Genomic DNA, 24,088 nt, shown 5'->3' with positions numbered 1-24,088 from the left:
GGAAAGTACAGAAAGCATTTATATCTATTGACTATGACAGATACCTTTTATGTAGTTGAAATCTTTGATGTTCAAATGATCATTTTTCTACTTTTATGTCATCATAATAAGAGATAAAATAATTCCACTGATATTTGAAGAATATAAGTACATTACAGGAGAAAAAATGGTTTCAGCTTGCCAACAGATTAAATAACTAAAGAAATAGGATGAAAATGACCAAAGTGAAACAGGTTGAATGTCAGGTGGAAGTTTTAAATAGTTGGGTCGGAAATGGAGTCTCAGGAGAAAGTCGTGTAGCTGGAGTTATTTAAAATAAGAGAAGTCAGAGCAGTTCAGAGCCCACCAGAGGCAGTGGTGTAATGAGAACGGATGATAGGATTTAATAGGTTCTCTCCAACTCTCATACCAGTGATTTCATAATCTACCAGACATCCCCCCGACCACCCCCAGGGGTATTTTTCTTCCAACTTGCTTTTTTATGTGTCAGAACATCCTACCTCTGAAATGGAAGAGAATTAAATCTCTCCTGCTGTTCCTCTTATCCATGCAGGGGTTTTTTGTTCTTTGCCTTCACTTTAAATGACAGAAAAGTCTAAATGAAACAGATAAACTTTGAATTAATATTGCTTTCGGGAAGAACATCTAAGCCCCTTAACTTTTTGGCTCCTTCTAAAGAACTCTCTCCTGGTAGAGCAACGGGCTCCTATATCTGTGCTCTGTCAAGGCTCAGAGTTTCTCTGTGTCTCTTAGAAGCAAAGGGAGTCAGTGGAGCTGATGGCGATGATACAGGGCAGCTTCTTGGGGTACTCAGAACTGGCTCGTTTGTTCAGAACATTCAGAGAAAATGAGGTCAGTAACATGTGAAAACTTCAGAAATGGAGGGGTCACCAAAGCGCTAGACAGCCCAAAGAAAGTGTTTCTTTGTTGGCCTTTCTCAATGAAATCATAATTGTTTTAACACTTAAGGGTCAGCATAGTCTAATAGTAAAGATCATTAAAACAGAGACTCTGAGGTCAGCTAGATTTAAATCGGCGCTACACGTTATCTGTTCTGTCTGTGCCTTAGTTCCCTCATCCGGGAAGCGGGTTGATGATAATAAGACCTGACTTTAGAGGCATGTTTTGAACATGAAATTGGTTACTGTGTTTACCAAAAAAAAAGAAAGAAAGAAAAAAAAAGAAATGAAAAGAAAAGAAAAAGAAAAAAGAGAAAGAAAATACTAGGCAAATGACAAGTGCTATATAAATGTTAGGTATTATAACTATTTTCTTTTCGTGATGCAAAAGCATTTGACAGACACAAATTGGCTGTGGTAGTTTTAAGTGGTAGGCTGGGAGAAAAAGAGTTACATTGCTCAATCTTCAAAAGTATATTACGCGTTTAGATAGTTGCATTTCATTTAGCATAGATAATTTTTTTCTAAAATAAGTATGATTTTCGTGTTTTCAAAGTAATATTGTCTTTATTCCCTTCTCTTTCCTGTGATGTTGAATTTCAGAAAATGATATTACTTTCTAATATAGATAGACTTTGAACCATTCTGTAATCTAAAGCTTTCAATATTTATCTCCTAGGTTCAGTTAATCTTAATAGGCACTCACTACCTACAAAATGGTTTACATCAGCCTATTTTCTTCTTGAAAGGGATCTCTAAGATTTTCTTCTTGAGAGGGATCTCTTTTGACAGGTACAATTGTAAGAAGAAAGAGTGACAGAAAAATAGAAAAAAAAAGACCCAAACATCATCAAATTTCTGGGTGTTGTGCAAATTAAAATCTAATATTGTAGAAGCGCTGCATGTATATAGATGAATTATAAGAACTATGGCTAGAAAATGACATTTAAGTCATACATTGTACAGAAGCTTCAAACATCAGAGTAAATTTATGTTTGTTTAGTAGGAAATAAGGAGATGGTAAAAGATGGTAATAAGGAACTGAAATTGTGCCATATTAAATTATTGAAGGCAAAAAGAATGGATAATCTTGAGAAGTCTTGGAAAAGGCAAAATAGTAGCCTTTAAATACTTGTAGAGTTAACATAAATTCATTTACCCTTAATGGGCCCAGGAGCAAAATTAGAAAAAATAAGCACACAATAACTTACTCTTAAAAAAGAAAAGAGTTTCCAACTGTGTTGAAATGGAATGGGCTGCCTTGAGCACCATGATTCCTGCTATATCTGACAGCTGTTGAACAGAGGTCAAGTGACTCCAACAGACAAATGTTGCTGATGAAATTTAAGGACAATTAGGCAAACTAGGTAAATTTTCATGCAAACAATACTCTATTTTTAAAATTCATAATTTTGTGAAGAATTTCCTTCATCTTCTGTTTGTTAAGTAAAGAATTTAACTGATATCACAGAAATTGTTAATATATTATTTTTTAATTTTTATTTTATTATATTACTTATTATTATGTTATTTTATTTTATATTCCAAAATATGCAATTCTATGTGATATTTAATATATTGTGATTTTAAATTATTTATGGAAATTTCATAAGGTACTATGGTCCACATAATTAATTATGTTTTATCTGAACAGTGATACAAAACTCATAGCATCATATCTTTATCAGAGAAAATAACCCATATATATTACTGCTTAATAAGTAAACAATAGATTAAAAATATTTCTAAATATAAATAATTGACTATGAATATGGCCAAACATAAATAATAGAATAATAAATAAAAGCACAATAGTTTTATATTATATAATTGCTGCTAACTAGAAATACTTCTGAACAGGGTAGCCATTTCATTATCTATTCATGGTACTCAATGGTATTGTAATTATTTCCTCCCCAACTATATTCTAATCAACTAAAATTAAGGTCAACTCAAAAGGGATTTGGCATTTTAGAGTGGATTCTGGATCATGCTCTCCGTATTCATGCTACATTTTTTACCAGGTTGAATAACTGAGCAATAACTACAGAGCTAAAATAAGTATTCATGAAATGCCACAGCATTATATAAAGTACAAGCAATGTGTTAACATAAAATGTTAAACATGCATTCATTTCCACTTTACATTTTATAATTTAAATCCAGTGAATGTACACTTAATATATTTGATCATGATTTCACCTTGATAAAATATTCATTTATTCATTTTTTTTGCCTTACCAATCTAAATATAAACTAATATATCTAAATATAAACTGATTTATCAATAAACTGATTAACATAAACTGACACATTGGCTGTTTTACTAGTATTTTTTCTTCTTATCTTATCCTTACTCTGCATGTTGTAATGAATGAATTTGAATTTTATACAGCATTGTCTGTAAAAATTTCTGCTGGAAAGCACAAGAGTGAAAATGCTTGATTTCAAATAAACACTAAATTTCAGCATTTCATAAAATAACTAAACTTATTGGAAATCAGATTTAGAAATTAGAAATCAGATTTACTCAATATTTCCTTTGCTTCATCACATATTTTGTTACATGATTCCTCTTTCTGTCATAATATATAAGCAGCAAACTAAGAATAAAAAAATTAAATTTCCCTAACAAAATGTTCAAGATTATCTCACTCTAGCAACTCTTCCCACACTTAAATGACTCAAATCATTGGTTGGAATAATGAATTCCAGACCAAAAAGCACTTTATGCGGTGGCTTGAGCTATTAGAGAAGCTTTTATGTAGATTAGTATGCTTCCTGCTCTTCTGTGATCTGATTAGTTATCATTCAAGAGAATACGGAAGATGAAACCATTATAAAATAGGTAACTTCTTATACAGACAAATGTAGTATAGTCAATGGTATAAAAAACTGATGGTCTTTAAAACTCTTAATGTTACCTTCAAATTTGTGCTTAAATACTCGCATATATCATGAGTTAGTCCACCAGCACATCTAAATACTCTCAGGTACTGTCTCTAAAGAAGTGAATTGATAAAAACATCTAGTACATGGGAATTAAAGTGGTATCTGGCTACTATAATATGATAAAAAAATCATATGGACTCATAAAAAGTCAGAGTTTGATATACCCTTAGCGATGCTCCAGTTCAAGGCTCTTGTTTTATAAATTGGGAGGTCCAGAGTTGAGAAGTGATTTTACTAAATAATAATTTATTATAGCAGAGACAATGTCTTCTGGGTTCACACCTACCTTCCCTTCCACTCCTTATGTTTTCACCTTCAAGTTGTTCCTTTCTCCTTATAACATGATATATCTCACATAATGAAATTGCTGACAGTTAAGTGAAGTAAAACTGTTTTTGTTGTTTTTACAGGATTTTACATTTCCACCCCAACTGGACCAGGAGGGAGACAAGAAAGAGTAGGACTCACAAGTCTCCCTTTAGACCCCACTTTAGAACCAGTCTGCCTCAGTTTCTGGTATGTCATAGACACATGTTAAATACTATCTTATTTAATGAGTACCATTGCCTTTGTCATATTGCCAGGGTCTGATTTCACTAAGATGTCCCAAGTTTTAATGGATTCACCATTATTTTTCCAATTAATAAAGTAGCAAAATGCTGGAAGTCTCCCCCTCCCCTTAACTAGCAACTCCCTCACTTAAGGAAAAAGGGAATATTCCAGAGAAAGTAAGAGATTTAGAAGAACCCTAAGTTGCATTTATTCTAATATTGTAGAAATTCAATCATTTGTGATTGTTTCCAAACTAGGTATTATATGTATGGTGAAAATGTCTATAAATTAAGTGTTAATATCAGCAGTGACCAAAACGTGGAGAAGACAGTTTTCCAAAAGGAAGGAAATTATGGAGAAAATTGGAATTATGGACAAGTAACATTAAATGAAACAGTGGAATTTAAGGTTAGCAATATACCTTGTGATTTATAATCCTGTGTTTGTGTTCTAAAAATGGTAATACAATTGTAGTTTAAAATATATTTGGGGGACCTGGGTGGCTCAGTTGCTTGAGTATCCAACTTTTGATTTTGGCTCAAGTCATGATCTCAGGGTCATGAGATCAAGCTCCATTTGGGCACCACACTGGGCATGGAGTCTGCTTAAGGTTCTCCCTCTCCCTCTGCCCCTTCTCACCCTACCCCAAAGCATGCATGCATGCTCACTCTCTCTCTCTCTCTAAAAAACAAACAAACAAAACAAAAACAAAAACACAACTCTGAGTGTCCTTATTTTCATTTATTCACTAACTTATTTAAAACCATTTATTGAGGGGCACCTGGGTGGCTCAGTCATTGAGCATCTGCCTTTGGCTGGGGTTGTGATCCCAGGACCCTGGGATCAAGCCCCACATAAGGCTCCCTGCTCAGTGGGGAGCCTGCTTCTCCCTCTCCCTGTACCCCTTCACCCCACTTGTGCTCTCTCTTGCTATCTCTCTCTCTCAAATAAATAAATAAAATCTTAAAAAAAAAAAAAAAGAAAACCACTTAGTGAGGAACAATTTACTACATGAATGTACTACTTATAATGATCCATGAGATCCATAGAAACTTTGTGGGATATTACAGCTTTCTTCAGCAACTTTCTAGCACATGCCAACCATGTATTCCTATGTCCCCTGCTCACCCAGGACTTCCAGCTTTTCACAAACACCACCTAGGTCAGCCCTGAGCTTTTCAAGGGAACCATCTTTTCCTATTAGAATATCCACACTCATTGGTATCCATCCACCCTGCCCCACTTTGACTTAATCTATGTATTTCCTTCAGAAACAAATTCCACGAGCTGTATCATTGGGATGCCTCTAATCATTTATTTCACATTAAGGTGAACTAATTTTTCAGATAACAGCTTAATGTGTTCTCTTCCTAAGGGTGTTTGCAATTAAAATACAGGATAATACAGGCTAATAGTTTGACCAAATTAACAATGTTTTAATCAGGTCATTTCAGACAAGAGACTATAACTTTCAGAAGGTGTATATTTGGACAGACGTAGAGTGAAGACTTCAGTTTTTACCTGTGATTTTGTGGGAGGAGGCAGTAATCAAACACCTTCCTCTGCATTCCTTCCATCTTTCTTTCCTTCCCTTTTTCTTTCTTTTCTTTCTTCTGAGTATATCCTTTTTTCTTCTGTGAAGTTTTCTTCTCCAACTTTGTTTTCTGATAATTCAGGGAAGGATATAGGAAAATGGAACATCAGGGGAATAAAGAAATGGCAGAGAAGGGAAATGATAAGTACCGTAGTCCCCCTTGTCCATAGTGATACATTCCAAGACCCCCATGGATACCATTGATACTACTGAACCCTGTATATACTATGTTTTTTTTCCCTATACATATGTACCTATGGTAACATTTAATTTTTTAATTAGGCTTAATAAGAGATTAAAAACAATAAGAAAATAGAACAATTATAATAATACACTGTAACAAAAGTTATGTGAATCTCTCAAAATCTTATTGTACTGTACTCACCCTTCTTATGATGATGTGAACTGACAAAATTCCTATGTGATGAGATGAAGTGAAGGATGATATGGGCACTGTGACACGGCCTTAGGCCACTACCGACCTACTGACAATACCTGAAGAAGGACAATCTGCTTTGGAACCCAGCTGACCACAAGGATCTGAAATTGCAGAAAGTTAAACCTCAGATAATGGGGGGACTACTATATTGCAGTGGCCAATCCGGCTCAACTCACCGAGTATTTTTTTTTTAAGTAATATAACTGGATGCACTTTTCCAAAGTTAGCTTATCAGGAAGAACGAGAGCATCAAGTTCTACAGATATTTGTACCTTGGCTTTGCCACTTTGTCATGAAATCTTAAGTCACTTTAGTTTCTTTGAAATTCAGCTTGCATGTACATGAAAGGGAGAAAATAATCCTTATTTGGAATTGTGTCTAGTGCGAAGAAGGTGAAATGAATGAACAAATGAATGAATGGATGACTGTAAAATAGTGTTGAAAAAATTAAATGAGATAATGTATACAATGTGCTTAGCATAGCAATTAACGTATAGTGAGTATCCTGTTTATGTCTTTCCTACACAAGAGAGGATCCAGGAAAGTTCAGCTAAAATACCCACTGTCTTTAAGAACTTAACAGGTTTCATCTGACCCCTGAAACTTTCTTCCAAGTCTGGGTCCATGTCCTCTAAGCATTACCCTCACACAGTATCCCACACCAGCTTCCTGGGTGAACTATGACCAGTACTAGTTGGCCCTGAATGATCATATTATACTCATATTTTCTCTTGTCCCTTTGTTTTCTCATTTAAATTATCTAGTGGCTGTGTCTTCTCTTCAGGGCTTGTATGCTAGAAGAAGGCAGACAGCTACCCGGATTTCTAAAATTGTTGAGGGGAGGAAGCTGTGAGAACATTGTTGTTCCCTGCTAGAAAGTGTGGATGCATGACAGAGTACAGTAGAGTATGACAAATCATGAGAGACAGAGACTGAGACATAGAGAAACTGTGGCAGTATCGCTTAACTCAGAAGGAAGACACTAGTGAAAGTTTAGATTAGTATGAACACATAGGTAGGGCAGTGGGCTCAGCAGAAGGATTATAAAAAGCATGATCTATTAATATTTCACCATATAGAAACTTTCCCTCTCCTATTTGAAGTTGGTAATACAGATTCTCCAGCAAATATTGGGCCACAAGAAGAATCAAGTCAGAGAAGATTAGAGTAGAATGATTTCATATCCCTCTCTGAATTGCAGGTTGCTTTTAATGCTTTTAAAAACCAGATCCTGAGTGATATAGCATTGGATGATATCAGCCTAACACATGGGATTTGCAATGTGAGTCTTTATCCAGAACCAACTTTGGTCCCAACTCCTCCACCAGAACTTCCTAGTAAGTAACTATAACATGTATTTTACCATTTAAAGCATTAACAGCTTCAAGTAGATGGCTTAGGCTTTTTAAATTATCTCAGCCTAATGTTATTTTTTCACTAAAAATCAGATTCCAAAATATAAATAAAATGAAAGCTAGCAAAATATTCCATGTTATACATACACTCACAAGGAAATCACTCAATACTTTGTTATGCATCATGTTTATAATAATTTTAGTTTTTTGTTTTTTGTTTTTTTTTTTAAGTAACGAAGGTACTGGCTTTCATTTTGTTTTCACTAGAATGCAAACTAATGCTGTATTGGCCATGTGGTATGGTGGATAGTCTTTTGGGAAGAAGCCTTAAGATTCTCGTGGTCTTCTTAAAGAATGATGTTAAGATCTCAAGGGGACTTTGGTTAAGCTTGAAATGCAAGCAGCCTATTTCCAGAATAATTTAATAGTAATTATTGGGCCTGGACTTTGACTTTACAGCCCAAGATCACACAAAAGATTTTTATCCTGAAATGGTGCCTTTCTAAGGCCCTGCAATGTGCTCCCTTTATGGAGCCACTAATGGGTTGCAGCTGAGCAGTGACCAGGATTTCCCATGTCCTATGGAGTCCTTTAACACAAAAGAACAAAATGGAGTCTGTATCTACCTGCGCTCTTAATTCAAATTGGAAACTGACATTTCAGAGGGAAAAAAGGGCATTACTACCCATCTTATAATGTCAAAGGAGACAATAATTTCATACCACTTTCCAACTATGGAATTTGACAGAAAAAAAAACCATATAATGATAAATTATATCAAACATATCTTACCTCTACTGGGATGTCTTCACTGCACTGCACTTGTGATGTAAAAAAATCCCTCTTATCTTTGGATAATGGCAGTTGGAAACTGATCCAGTTCTACAGCTTTGCTTATGTCAAACCTCATAGATGTTTTTGTTCTGCCATGGATTTGAGCCCACAAACACAGCACTTTTTCCATTTTTCATTTCCTTCCAAGTGCGCTTGAAACTCTTCCCATAATCACATCAGCAAATCAACTTGGAGAACATATCCAAATTTGACTTTACTTCTAAAACTATATATTTTTCTTCTCTCAATCTTTAAGTTAAAAAAAAAAGAAAGAAAGAAAGCAGACTTTTCAGATGAGGGGTTTTAACAATTCAAAAGCTCTACAGATAAAAGACTGGTGTTGAGAACGTGTAATAAGTGAGCTGCCATTAAGATGAGGATAGTAATTACATTGCCATACTGGTTCCATGCCACCATATTGAATGTGCACTTACATTCTACCAAAAGGCTAGTTTATATTTACCGTCTTTTGTATTAACATGTTTAGACACTCGTAGGGACTATATGTAAATTCCTCAATATTTCAAACATTCATTCAAATTTTATAAATAGCTACTCTGTACAAAGCACTGCACAAGAAATACAATATGTAGAAATAACAAATGCATGGAAAAAATAAACATAATCCATATAAATAAATACTTAAGATAATATATAATTATGTGCCCCTAAAAGTAGTAAGTGAGAAAAGTAAGTGATAGACTTTGGAGAAGAAAGTGTGAACTGGAGAAAGCTTTAAGGAAACATTAAGAGACAGTGGGACACTCATAAAATTGAAACAAAATCAGAAAAGTAACATGCCTTCTCATTTATATTGGTCACAAAATTATGGCAAGAATCTTGTTTTATGACAACAAACTCTGGGTCTCATTCACCTTTGCTTCGCCTGTGTTTGACTGCTTCCTAACATCACACAAATAGATGACCAAAAAATATTAGTAGATATGAACTAAGTCTCTCTCTCTTTCTCTCTCTCTCTCTCTCTCTCTCTCTCTCTATGTTGGCTGTAATTTTCTTTTGGTGACACAAACATTTTTGTTGAACAAAATGTTGATGTCAGAAATAAGTTCTGGAAATGAAGGAAGGGATGGAATGGAGCAAAACCCAACATGAATGATAATTTGGGCCATCTGGCATTGTTTAAAAATAATTGCTTCATTTTCATTTTGCATGGCTGCCCCATACCCTACCTGTCTATTATATAAAACATTCCCATGCAAAAAAAATTAAGAAATATTCTAATTATTAAAGTCATTATTGGTTTGATAAATAATTCTTACGGATACCAAACACTAGAAACGTCTGCTATTTTGACATTTCAATCATTTAAAACAACTTCCATAATCCTTTCTGCCACTGTGTCCCTCTATTCAGCAATAAGTGGCCAAGAAGCAAGATTTTATAGTAGAAGTAACAGTTTCATAGGCTTGATATTTTTAAAATAACAATCTCATCATTATGTGAAATAGAAGATGTGAGATAACTTCTGTACATAATATCATACATACAAATAAAACTTCAACATAATCTCCCATATTAACATTTTAACTATATAGCCCATACAGTCCTCATATCTATTCTAGTCAGAAAGGTGGAAAAAATAAGACTTCAATGTCAAGGAAGCATGATATCCCTGCATATTTTAACAATAGGGAAATTGTAACGGTAGAATAACCTATCTGATTTTAAAATATAAACTTCAGAATTTGCCCAAAGTATATTTGTTTCAGTTTCCAAATGGCTCACTTCAGGGCAATATTTAGCACAGCCGAAAATGTTAATTACCATCAAATGCATTCTGAACAATTTCATTCTAATGCCATTTGCGATTGGTTCAGTGAAATTCTTATTTGAGCAGAGCTTTTCTGGTTCCAGATCACTGATTTGTTTAAGCAGAAATAAAAGGAAACCATGGCTGACCGGCTAATAGCCTTTCTTTGGCTCTTTCTGAGCATTTAAATAAGAAAATAATCCTAGACCAGTAGCTGACCAGCAAAATTCCTCCCTTGTTCCTAAGGATCCGCGTTGAGCCTAGTTTGGGGAAACGTTAACTTCGGTTTCCGTAACTACAGGGATTCTTCCATTTTGTGACTTCGATCACTGGCCGCTGCATTGGCTCTACAATTGCTGCACTATATGGTATCAACACAAATAATTTCAATGTGGGATTGTATTGAGAACACTTTGAAAAAGTAAACACCCCGTTACACAAATATTATGTTAATTTGCAACACAATTTGGGTGATTGATGACAAGATACCTACTAAACAGAACAGGTATATACAAAAAAAGAATCCACACTTCAGGCCCCTAACTTATTTCTATGGCTGTGAAAACTAATTAAGAAAAAAAATTACAAGCTATAGTTCTAGATATTTTAGGTCACTCTTTATTTCCACAATTTTGCTCCCTGTGGCCATTATTTAGGCCATTTTTCAATTCCAAAGACAAAAATCAATGTTAATCTGGAAAGTTTCACAGACAGGATATTATATTTTGAGCTAAATAATCTAACTTTAGTTTTTCATGTAGAAATGAATTGATACCTATCTACTTGTCTTATGATGGCCATATTCTTACTGAGCCGCTTGCCTTTTATATCATTAGTGTAACTTGATATTTAAATCCCTAGCAAATTCCATATTAACTGAACTCATATGCTCTTGTATCCATGTGTTTTTGTCTATTCTGTTTTGTTTTCATCTTTTTACCTTGAAAACTAATAGCCTGTTTGTTGGCTAGATTGCTATCAATTACAAGTAAAAGGTAGACTATAAGGAATGAAAATTTGAACATCATTTTCATAACTTTAAGGTAAATATTAGTATCATGGCTGGTCACTAGAACCTGTGAATGGAACATAAATTTTGATAAACTGAACATAAAATCTTCATGGGATATTCCTTTTATACCACAACTTAAATTTTTAAGATGTTATCTGTAATAGTGTAGGACTTATCTATTACTATGATGATGAAAAATAATCGCTGATTTTAATAATACTCAAGTATCAATGAAAGATTATTTTTCAAGGTACATCTATTGTTTTGCACAAATACCTTTCATTTGAACCCTCTCATTGTAAGTGGGAGCTGGGCTCTTCTCTTTTTCACCTCACATTGACACATAACTCATGAACGTCCAAGGCTTAAGCACGGATTAAAAATGACATGCCCCAAGGAAAATATCTATCCTTGACAACCACTTTGCAAAATTCTGTGTACTATTTACATACTGTATGTAGTGAAAATCCCTGCTGGCATAGTAAGGAATTAATCAGAATACAAATCTTTGACAGAACAACTTAAAGAAATAGAAATATGAAAAAGTTTCACAACTGTAAGTGAGTAGAGTTCCCTGTACCAGATAGACTATCTAACTCTTGTTCTCTGGGTGGAGAGAGTTTATCTAATGATAAATGAGATAATTTATCTAATGATAAATGTATCCAGAAGTACATTTTATGAGTCTTGGCCCCTCTATCAAGAAGTACCTGCAACATCTCTACGACAGCAATACCACCATTAAAATAAATTGTGTCTTCATATTTAGAATGGTTGAAAGTGTTTTTTCCAATTTGTTACCACCATGTATATACAGAAAGTAACCGATACATCTTATCAGCCCGAGGATCGGAGCTATCTAACTGGTCAGTTATTTGACAGGAAATTATATCTGAGATTCATTTCAAAAAACAATTCTTAAGTATTTCAGAAAACTGAATTTTATAAGACTTCTATTTAGTGGAGAAATGCTAAGTGAACTGTCCAGACAGACTTAACAATTACACTTGACAACATTTTTGTACGAGGTATATATTTATAAAAGTCCTATCTACTCATCTACGTATAATATAAAGTACTGTTGTGTTCAATTAGGTGAAAATTGAATACATTCTCCAAAATGTCAACTATTTACTCTATTAGGAGAATACAGTTTTGAGAGTTTCCTATTCTTTGAAGAGAAAACAAGAATGATGGCTTAAAATCAGCAAGAACAGAACAAAAACAAATCCACTGGCCACACACTGGCCGTGTCTAAACTAGTGAAATAGAACTGGTTTTCTCCAATCTGCAATCTATAATGTTAGTTTTGCCCCCTGCAGAGTTTTTATACTTCCCCTTTTCCATTAGTTTCACACAGAATTGAAGGGAACATTTCATGGCACTAAAAATTATTAAAATTAAATGAGTTGTGTGTAAGTGGGAGTTGAGGGGTTATAGTAGATACTTCTTCAGAAATCTTTGCCAGGCAAATTAGTCACATAATCAAGGAGAATATTGACCTCAGAGATAGGATCGTTAAATTTTCTTGGCCTTTCCTTCACCCTTGCCAGTGGAGAACCTGCCCTTCCTCCCCCTTATCACTCTTTCTTTGGTTCAAATACCTTCTTAGCACCCTATGTACAGTGCCTGCTTCCTTCTAAATCTATCCATCATTGACCTTACTTGTTAGTACTTTCATTCATGTTCCCTTCTGCCCTCCTTTTCTTTGTCTATACCTAACAAGTGTATGTCACTTACCATCAAGAGGCACTTACTGAGACACAGTCTAAACCCTGCTTATGGCTTAGACCAGATGGTGGAAACGATGCAGAGTTTAATTAACCTAATAGGAAGACATATTGAGGGACAAGCTTGAGATGAACTGAAGTCTTGACTTTGACACTAAATGGATGTGCACAGCATTAGCAAGTAACTGACTACCTCCAACGCTCATTTTGTCCATTTAAAATTGAAATAATAAAAGTAATTACCTAATCCATAAGTATGTATTGAAAATCAGTACTGAATACACCAGGTAATGTGTAGGCATTTTTCATAATTATTTCAGACTTTTATAACAACGCTGAAAATCTCTAATATGTATCTCTTTCATATATGAGAAAACCAACCCTCAAAAAGACAAATAGCTAACTCAGAGTGACAATTTTAATCCACCAGCTCCAACACATCTTCCTTTTATACACCATGTTCTCTCCCCAGATGAGACAAAGTGCATGGAAACAATTTGCAAATGATAAGGTTTTGCAAGAGGTTTTATTATTCTTGCTAAGTTCATCTGGGTCTGGACCAGCCTGCCCCAGAGACTATGAGAGATAGACCAGGCTCACCACCTTGCAGAACAGTAAGACATCTCAGTATACACGATGGTGAAGATCCCTCTCTACTGCAAAAAAAAAAAAAAAAAAAAAAAAAAGGCGAGGGGGAGAAAAAAATAGAAAACCAAAAAGGAGAAAAACATAAGAAATGGCAGAAGGAGTGATTTACTCACGCTTCTCATAAGAGAATGGCAAATATAAGATTTTTTCCATTATCAAGATTCATTATTTTATTGCAGGGAGTTGATACCTTATTTCATTAAGCCTATTTATAAAAGATGCTCAGCAAAATTATTCCTTGCCCAAATAATTTTGGGAAATGCTGTACATGATTATGTCTTCTTGGAGATTCAAATGGAAATTCAAAGAACTTAACAGTATTTAAGGTTTTGAGAAGTTCTTCCCCAAAAAGACATAAAGAGACCTGTTAACCTGTAGTTTTCCCTTACTTAAGTTGCAAGGTTTTCTTTTACACAAACTATAAATTCTATCTGTCAAAAGCAGTATTCCAAGAAATATAACTGGGAATTTGCTGGCATATAATATTATCTCTCTGAAATAAGCATTATGTTACTAATGATTTTTCATGTTTTCCTTTTCTGCTTTTCAGCGGACTGTGGAGGACCTTTTGAACTGTGGGAGCCAAACACAACATTCACTTCCATGAACTTTCCAAACAGCTACCCTAATCAGGCTTTCTGTGAGTCATTTTTTTCCCCAGGCCATGAAAAACAGATGTGTATGTCAAAGCTAGATCCCCCCTTTGACACACCAAAGTGAATTATAAATTTGCCAAACCTGAGTACACGTACCATGTCTAGGAGATTGCATAATATACCGATAACAACAGTAACAGGAATGATTACTAACTTATTTAGCATTTATTTCATGCTAGGCACTGTGTTAGCATTTAATATATTATTTCAGTTCAATTCTTACAATAATTCTTTGAAGCAGGTGCTATTATTATAATTCTCAAATTTAAGAATTGAATAAAACCAGTATGTGACAATACCTTACTCCAGGTACTTCTCCCTTAATCACTCTTCTTAATTAGTTATATAATATCTATATTATATATAACAAGTTTACAATTCCATAGAGTAAGGTCAATGGAAAGTATAAAAAGTAAAGGGCCAATTGTGACATCCACACCCTTTGTAAATATAGATTATTGTCAATAAAGCATGCAGCTAGAGCAATGTAGTTAGATTCTCAGTATAAAAGATGAAATAGGGGTGCCTGGGGGGCTCAGTCAGTTAAGTGTCTCACTCTTGATTTCAGCTCAGGTCATGATCACAGGCTCCACGCTCAGTGAGGAGTCTGCTTGAGGATTCTCTCTCATATTCTCTCTGCCCCTCCCCCCACTTGCGTGCTCTCTCTCTCCCTCCCTCTCTCTCTCTAAAATAAATAAATAAGTTTTTTAAAAAAGATGAAATAATGAGGATTTACTAAAAAATCTTAAGTGTAGAGAGAATAGTTTGATAAAACTGCACAGAGCCTACCTCCTGGCCAATATTCCTAACTGGAGAAGCCCATTCAAACTGCGCAGAAATTGTGTTAAAGATGCCAATTACCCAGCACAGCCCACAAATATTCCACTTCAGTGGGTCTGGGAAACAGACACTTCTTCCCATGGCCACACCTAAGATAGCAGCACCAGTCTAAATGGGGAAATTTACCAGTGAAAGAAATGCCCTAATGACAGTGAAAAATGTATTGTTAGAAAATGTCAACTTTCCTTCCTTCAAATGACCCAGAGATAAGGAAGTATCACTTTCATAGGAGACTAGAGCCACAATTCCAGGGACTTATCTGATCCAAAAAAATAAACAGCCATGAATCTCATTTGATTTGTATGAGGAACCAGAGATTATCATCTCTACTTCACATTGAAGACATCTTTTAAACATATTATTTGTACAATGTAATGATCTAAACATTCTGAAAGTTAGTGGAATATTAAAAGAACAATTTAAAGAAATTTATTAAATTTATTGATTTATTAAATAAATATTCATTGGGCACTTTATTTTTTAGGCACTGAAGTGAGAAAAGAAGAAGCAAACATAACACAGTCTAGATGAAGATGTAGATAAGTTGTCAGGCTTTCCAAAATGCCCAAGCTATTGTAACAATAAGGGAAAATGCAGGATGCCGTGGAGGGACATGAGAGGTTCATATGAAAAATCAGAGAAATTTGTAATTCCCAAAAGACTGAAACTTTTGAGAGAAATCAAAAGAAGCATGTTCTAAACTGTGTTGTCATGTATTACTTTGAAGGTGTTTGGAATTTAAATGCACAGAATGGAAAGAATATACAACTTCATTTTCAAGAATTTGACTTAGAAAATATTGCCGATGTAGTGGAGATCAGAGATGGTGGAGGAGATGATTCTTTGCTCTTAGGTAAGTCTGCAATTTAAATACTGTGAAAGTTATATGGTTTGACATTGGATTGATGGAGAGAGCATTTCCCAATAACTGTAATCACTCTTTTACAACTAGCAAAATGAAATTACAACAGCAGAATAACATGTCAAATTTTATGTGGAGCTTCCAAAATGAGTGTTTGCAATAATGACAGAGTAATATTCTTCTCGAGCGTTCTTGGCAAACCAGAATTAATATTTTTGCGTGAGCAGTTTCTACCAGCTATATTAATTTACTACTAAGCATTACCCCTTGGAGAGTAAGAGCTAAAAGATGTATATTACTCAATTTAATATGCATTATGTGTACATCATATTTCCAAAAATAGCTATTAAATCCAGTTTTGTTTCACTTCAAACTAAAGGAACAAATTGTGTTTTTATGCAAAAGTTTTCTGTGATTTTTTATTTACATTTCATTATTACTCTGATTGTCTGTGTCTCTAGCACCAGCTGCTTCTGTATCTGAGAATGATTCAAATATTGACCAAAGTTGATTTTACCCTATCTTCTACTGATTACTAATTTTTAAAAATAGATATGGGAGAAAAGTGTACTATTCCAGAGGAAATTCTTGTATGTAGGTCATAAAATACATGGTAACATAATAAAAATCTATCAGTCAAATGTAATAGCTAATATCCTATTTAACTAGTACCAGTTTTTAGGAAAGTGTCTCTTGATAAATAATACATTAAATTATGAAAATGTTTATAGGGTCAACTGGAGTGCATGAAACAACCACACTTCACAAATAAAAGTGTTTTATCAAACTGTGCTTTGGTCTCATATTAATCATGTCCTACAAAATCGGGCCTGGTAGCTGTGCAATCAGGAAGCAATCCCATGAACACAGCAACAAATGGAGGAAGATCAGAGGGAACTTTCTATAGCAGTACAGGGACCGGGTGGTGGAGAGGGTTCCCAGTGATACTAATCCATCACTGCTTACACAGGGTTCTTCAGCAAATTCCCACAAAGTTCTAAAGTGCAGGTTTCCTAGAAGAGGATTTTGAGAGCCACACACAGAAGACATCAACAATGAAAAACTCAGCGGGGCTGGGGGGCTAGTGCTAATAAGAACTGAGGAAATTCAAACTCGATTTTTATATACACAGTTAGGTACACATTTTGACTTGTTTTCCCATTCGTAGTTTATATTGTCCTAATGAAAATTTCAGTGTTCTCATGATCTAAGAAAAATTCATTTTCATCATTTCACCTCTTAATATTTACATCATTGAAAAGTAAATAAGAATTCCAGAAGATCTCAGAATTGTAGTTTTCAAAATTGTAGGCAAGAAGTTCTTTTGAAACAATCACTTTCAGGGATTCTAATACATAAAATATCTAATAATTTGACAGGTACCTAGGTGGCTCAGTCAGTTAAGCATCCAACTCTTGATTTGAGCTCAGGTCATGATCTCAAGGTTGTGCGATCAGACCCAGCATTGGACTGGAGCCTGCTTAAGAGTCTCTCCCTCTGCCCCTCACCCATTCCCTCTCTAAATATATATATATATTTTTTTTTTTAATATAGCGTGTGTGTGTGTATAGGAACATATTTTTTAATTAGCCTAAGACTTTATTGTGTAGTAGAGAATATTCCATGATTTATGAAACCCCCAAAGCCCAGGACTTAGTGGGAAACATTTTGAAAGCCACCACTGAGGTTTGTATTATCTGTATCTAATTAATCAAATCCTTCAGCTTAGGTTAATGATTCGACTCACAAAAAATATCAAATAAATTTAGATAAAAATTTGCTAAGGAAAGCTATAATCTCTATTGTTTTATAAAGGTCTTTAAAAGCAGTCATATAATCATTTATTCTGGGAATAACATGAGCTTTGAATAGTAGTAGTGCTAAGCCAGATAATATCATGAGGAATTCATCATTCAATTTCCTAGAAGCAGTGTCCAAAATCCAAAAGGAAGTACACAATTATGTACGTGTGGTCACTTCCTGAGCAGCCATGCTGCAATTTGCATACCTCTAGAAGATGGAACTGAAAGAACAGGTATGTTTTCTTCTAGATTCAAAGAACCGTATCAGTGATTATCTTGCTTTCATTTGGAACAGCTGTGTACACAGGGCCTGGGCCAGTAAAGGACGTGTTCTCAACCACCAATAGAATGACTGTACTTTTCATCACTGACAAGCTATTGGCAAAAGGGGGATTTAAAGCAAACTTCACCACTGGCTACTACTTGGGGATTCCAGGTATGTGCACCTGGGATTACATGTTGCATTATAACTTTTGGAGCAAAACGATAAAAGCATGTAGTATTTCGAAGCCTAAATATGACTTCAGTGTCTGCATTCGAATACACTCATTCTTTGTCATCTTATCAGAGATTTTCTTCCTTCCTTTACATCTGCATAACCGCTGCCTAAGTCAGTTCAAAGCAGGAATCCACATCATTTTCAGCAGGTTTACTTGCTCTTTGATGGGGTATAAAGTCGTGAATTTTGTTCACTTAAGAGGGCCATTTTCAATGTTAAAAAGTGGGTTACTTGGCACTATGAAGAAGGAGGACGACCTGTCAAGTTCCCTTTGCCAAAAGCATTTTCAGAGAACAGCAGGGAGTCAGGCAAATGAGCTGTTCGGATTCCAACAACATCCAATTAAAAAATTAACATCATTAACTTTTTAAAGACAACCGGGATAAAGCTGCTGCCATGAAGGAGGAAGGAACTTGATGCTGATACTCCTGTCATGCACAGCCTTCTTATCCTATATTTGTATCATACCATCATATAATCAGCAGGAAAACACAAAATTGCCTGCCTGCTCATCACAGATATCTCTGTATCTCTGTGCATGTAGATACAGGATAGGGTATACCACTTTGCCTTTGACAATCTACAGAGAATTTGTGATCACGTGCTCCTTCCCTTGGACTATGATTTTTCTTGTACTACTCCCCCTCCACTGTGGTTCTCTGCTGGTGCAAATAAGTCCGGAAGACAGAATACATGTCACTTCCTTTATCTATCTTTCCTTTCCATGGGAGACTGTGGTCAGTTTGTCTTCAACTAGAATATCTAGAGAAGTGGTAGGGTCAAAGCATGATCTTCGTCTGGCCTGTTATCTAATCTCAGATCCAGCTGTACAAATATCTGTTCCTCCACTCACAACTAGCCTAGACTTTTGACTCCATCTCTGGAAGTTGTATGCTTTCAGCTTTACTGCAAAGTGGATCTGTATCTTGTTTCCCCTCTGGCCATGAAAATAAGCCACAGCAAGTATTATCCAACCAGCTTAGGCAGAAGCGAGTGATAGCCCAATCAGCTAACCTGCCCTTCTGGATTTCATGATTGGTTTTAGAAACAGCTACTTGTGACTTCTAAGCAACAGTGACATGTATCAATCAAAATATTCAGTTAGTGATATTAAGAACTATGATAAATATACAGTATAAAAAATAGCAATAAAGACTTTGAGATCTACTGAAAATTAGATTTTATCTTAAAATACAGTACATAAAAAAGGAGAAAATGTAGAAAATGACAATATTTAAAATACTCTATACATTAAAACTACTTATTTTAAAATCATATGTATAATTATTTTTCAAAGGAGTAAAAAATATAGTGACATCAGAGTAGCAGTAGATGTTATATATTTATGAAAGTATATGTTTATAAATATATATTTGTTTGACTATGTATAACATATATATATAGAGAGAGAGAGAGAGAGAGACTATATATATAGTCAGGAACTAATTTAGGAAAGAACCATATCACTGCTTTGAAAAATATTAATCAAGATAATTTTGACACTATCGTTTTGTTTTGCTTTTGTTTGTTTTCAGTGTCAAGTTTTCGTTTAAATTCCAGTTAACATATGGTGCAATATTAGTTTCAGGTGTACAATTCATTGATTGATCACTTACATATAACACCCAGTGCTCATCACAAGTGTCCCCCTTAATTTCCATCACCCATCTAGCCCATCCCCCATCCACCTCCCTCCATCACCCCTCAGTTTGTTCTCCATTCTTAAGAGCCTCTATGGTTTGCTTCCCTCTCTCTCCTTTATTCCCCTCCCATATGTTCATCTGTTTTGCTTCTTAAATTCCACATATGAGTGAAATTATATGGTATTTGTCTTTGTCTGACTGACTTATTTCACTTCTCATAATATTCTCCAGATCCATCCACATCATTACAAAAGGCAAGTTTTCATTCTATTTTATGGCTGAGTAATATTCCATTATATATATATATATATATATATCACAATTTCTTTATCCATTCATCAGTCAATGGACATTTGTGCCCGATATTTATAGCAGCATTATCAACAATAGCCAAATTATGGAAAGAGACTATCATTTTGAATCAAGCTACTGATTCTGTTCCTTGAAAATTCTGTTGCTGCTGATTTTACTATGATAACCACATTTGTCTGCCAATATTTTATTCCAGTTTTTTTTTCTTTGTGGTGTACCTACTATTTTTATTTTAATTTTATTCAACATTTGATTTAACTTAATCATTTGATTTTCTGATGATACTTTTAAAATGTAGATCAGTAATGGACATGGATGAGAGAAATTTGATATATAATATTTAGTTCTAAGATAAAAAAGACTTTGGATGTGTGTTGTTGATAAAATCTAATTGGTTCTTATTGTTACATAGAAAGTAAATGATATAATAAAGAATTTTAGTTAATAATAGAAGACACAAACTTGTTTCAGTATTATTTTTATACCTGAAATTATGACTTCTAATTTTTTATAAAAAATTAATATTTAACTTTAGCTTCTAATATCTTGCTGAACACCTGCTCCCCCAAAAATAATATTACAAATCAGTTGCCCCTTAAGATATTTGGAAAACGATGGCCATTTTAGGGCAGACGACTCTCCTGTTGAAACTCTACCACAACCAACTTATTCTTTCTGATTTGTTTAGAGGTGTTTGTTAATGGCATAAATGGCACAATTTGGTTGATTGCCTACCTGTCCATACACTCTGGCACCAAAATATCCATGTTTCTACAAAAATTGCTGCACAAAAGCATGATCAAGAACACAAAAACAATAGATAAGGAGATGGAAAAATGTGAGAATCTACAGTGGCATGCAGGGAAAAAACACCAAGCCACAACTTGAAAATAATAAGCATTCCCAAACGAAAAGAACCAGACAAAACTAACAGTGAAAGGTATAAAGGGGGGAAAACTATATATTTGCTGGATCTGATTAAATGCCTAAAAATCACAAAGTCTTACTGCTGTCTGTAAAAAATTAATAAGCAACAATCAGTCTTATAAAATTTCCTATTTAAATTTTTAAATTTTAGGAGGATGTTTTTGACAAATTCCTAAACAGAATAAATATAATCATTTTTCACATGTGTTAAAAATCAGATCAGCACCTGGGTGGCTTAGTTGGTTAAGCATTTGACTCTTGATTTCTGATCAGGTCATGATCTCAGGGTCATGGGATCCAGCCCCATGTTGGGCTCCATGCTCAGTAGGGAGCCTGCTGGAGATTCTCTCTCTCCCTCTCCCTCTGCCTCTCCCTCTTTTCTCTCTCAAATAAATAAGTCTTTAAAATATCAGTTCAGCTTTATATATTACTCATTTCATGGTGAATACTTAAAGACAATACAGTGATATTTCTGAAGATCTTGTGAAGAATTTAATGTATGGGCATCAATATCATCTATTTGGCACCTGCCATCTATTATTTGATTGCAAAAGAATTAATTCTTCAAAGTACCTTAAAGAAGTGTAAGAAAATACCTAATACCTACTCTGCTGGAGAAGAGGGCTTCCCAAATTTTTTCCAAGAATGATGTCATGGAAAAAACTTTTGAAAAAGTATTATATTTTTTAAATCATTATATTGTACATCTGAAACTAATACAACAATCTATGTTAACTATATAAGCATTAAAATTAAAAACTTAATTAAAAAACAATCTGAATTTAAGAAAAAGAGAAGAACTGAATAATTTTCTTTCCAAAAAAGATATAAAAATGGCCAGAAAGTACATGAAAAGATGCTCAACATCACTCATCATCAGGACAATGCAAATCCAAACCACAACGAGATATCAACTCAGACCTGTTAAAATGGCTATTATTTAAAAGACAAGTAATAAATAACAAGTGTTGGTGAGGATGTGGGGTAAAGGGAACCTTTGTACACTATTGATGGGAATGCAAACTGGTACAGCCACTATGGAAAACATTATAAAGGTGCCACAAAAATTAAAATTAGAACTGCCATAGAATCCAGCAATCCCATTTCTGGGTATGAATCCAAAGGAAATGAAATCAGAATCTTGAAGAGATATCTGTACTTCCATGTTCCTTGCAGTGTTATTTACAATAGCCAAGATCTAGAATCAGCCTGTGTCAGTCCACAGATAAATTGATCAAAGTGGTGTGGTACATTGTATTCAGTGGAATACTATTCATCCCTGAGAAAGAAGGAAATCCTGTCATTTGTGACAACATGGATAAACCTTGAGGGCATTATGCTAAGTGAACTAAGTCAAAGGAAGACAAATACAACATAATATCATGTAGGTGGAATTTAAAAAAGCCAAACTCTTAGAAATGGAAAGAAAATAAATAAATAAATAAATAAATAAATAAATAAATAAATAAATAAAAAATAAACAAATAAATAAATAAGAAAAAGTATATTTTTAAAGAAATAAAGATGAATTATAAAACCAACTGAATTAATGAGATAAAAAACTAACTCCAACCAATAGGGAAATGGATTTTTTTTCATAAATCCAAGCAATTGGAATAACTATTGGGCATTCCACCATCTGCAAAAAAGAAACCATTTTGATACAAAATTTTAGAGAAAAAAATATTTTTATAAATGAGAGCAAAGGAAAGATGTGGAAAGAATAGATCACAAAAAGAAATACAGCAATAAATCTCTTCCAACAAAAATATGACAGTTTCTGGTTTTTAGTAGATTTTTATGAGATAAATACAACACCAAGGATTTTGAAAAATGTCACAAGCAATTCTATTCAAGGGAAAGCCTAAAGAGCACAATCTTTTACTTCCAACACGAAATAGATCCCAAGTTTTTGGTGTAGGGGTTGTCCATGTTCGTTTACTCATTTGCTAGATTGCAATTACTATGATTTTGTTATTCAAGAAACAAATCATTTAGGGAGAATTCCTGAATGAAGCTAGAATGGAGGCTTCCATGACCAGGACTGTGTGGTGAATATTCTGGGAACGTGGTTTCCCAAGCCTCCTGGACAAGGGACAGATGCTGCTGCGGAGTAGAAAATGGAGTGAATGAGTCATCATCAGCACAATCTTCTCCCAGCGGGATTTTTACACCAAAAGACGGGAAAGCAATTATAGAAACAGGGAATTGGCAGTGGAAGATAATCAAGCTGGTAATGGAAAGAGAGATTGCGCATACTTATCTGTTTATATGGTGCCCTGCTTTGAGGATCATTTTAGAAAGAAGTATGAAAAGGATATCACAAATTTTCAGCGTTTATGTACATCATTTATCTTCTGAGATATTTTAAGGGCACCTTCCAATGCATTCAACTGAAATATAAAACAATTGTATAGCATATTTTTGTATCTCCTTTCCTTATCCTATTTTTTAGCATTTCCTTGTAAATTAAACTAGAGCATATGAAATATAGATTTATTAAGATCTGTCTCCCATAAATGTCCCCTCATTGCTCTTTTCTGATGCTCAGGGTCTTAATTTGGAATTCAATAGTGCTTATCAGTGGCAGCTGATTACATTTAGGGGTTTAGAGCCCTCCCCAGATTGTGTGGCATGTGCCTTAGAGATCAATTCGGTTCCATTTAAAGCCAAGCATATGTTGACTAAATGAGGCAGGGCTACTGGAGACTTCATAAAAAGAAGATGGGAAAATTCAATTCTTCGCAATATTTCTTCTTCC

At 34.4% G+C, this 24,088-nt stretch overlaps 1 protein-coding gene across 1 annotated transcript in view; it reads left to right on the top strand.

The window, feature by feature from the left end:
• The window catches only part of TMPRSS15 (transmembrane serine protease 15), a 112,220-nt gene that overhangs the window by 44,888 nt on the left and 43,244 nt on the right, over positions 1–24,088 (top strand). Inside the window, exons 12-17 of the mRNA XM_026501038.4 lie at positions 4,262–4,367; positions 4,661–4,811; positions 7,638–7,773; positions 14,337–14,426; positions 16,010–16,135; positions 18,242–18,382. Of these exons, the coding sequence (XP_026356823.3) occupies positions 4,262–4,367; positions 4,661–4,811; positions 7,638–7,773; positions 14,337–14,426; positions 16,010–16,135; positions 18,242–18,382 (750 nt within the window). The remainder of the gene's footprint in view (positions 1–4,261; positions 4,368–4,660; positions 4,812–7,637; positions 7,774–14,336; positions 14,427–16,009; positions 16,136–18,241; positions 18,383–24,088) is intronic.

The sequence above is a fragment of the Ursus arctos genome, unplaced genomic scaffold (genome assembly GCF_023065955.2).
Source record: "Ursus arctos isolate Adak ecotype North America unplaced genomic scaffold, UrsArc2.0 scaffold_4, whole genome shotgun sequence".
NCBI classification, from domain to species: domain Eukaryota; kingdom Metazoa; phylum Chordata; class Mammalia; order Carnivora; family Ursidae; genus Ursus; species Ursus arctos.
Note: the sequence above shows the minus strand (reverse complement) of the source record. Positions and strands in the feature narration are given on the sequence as shown.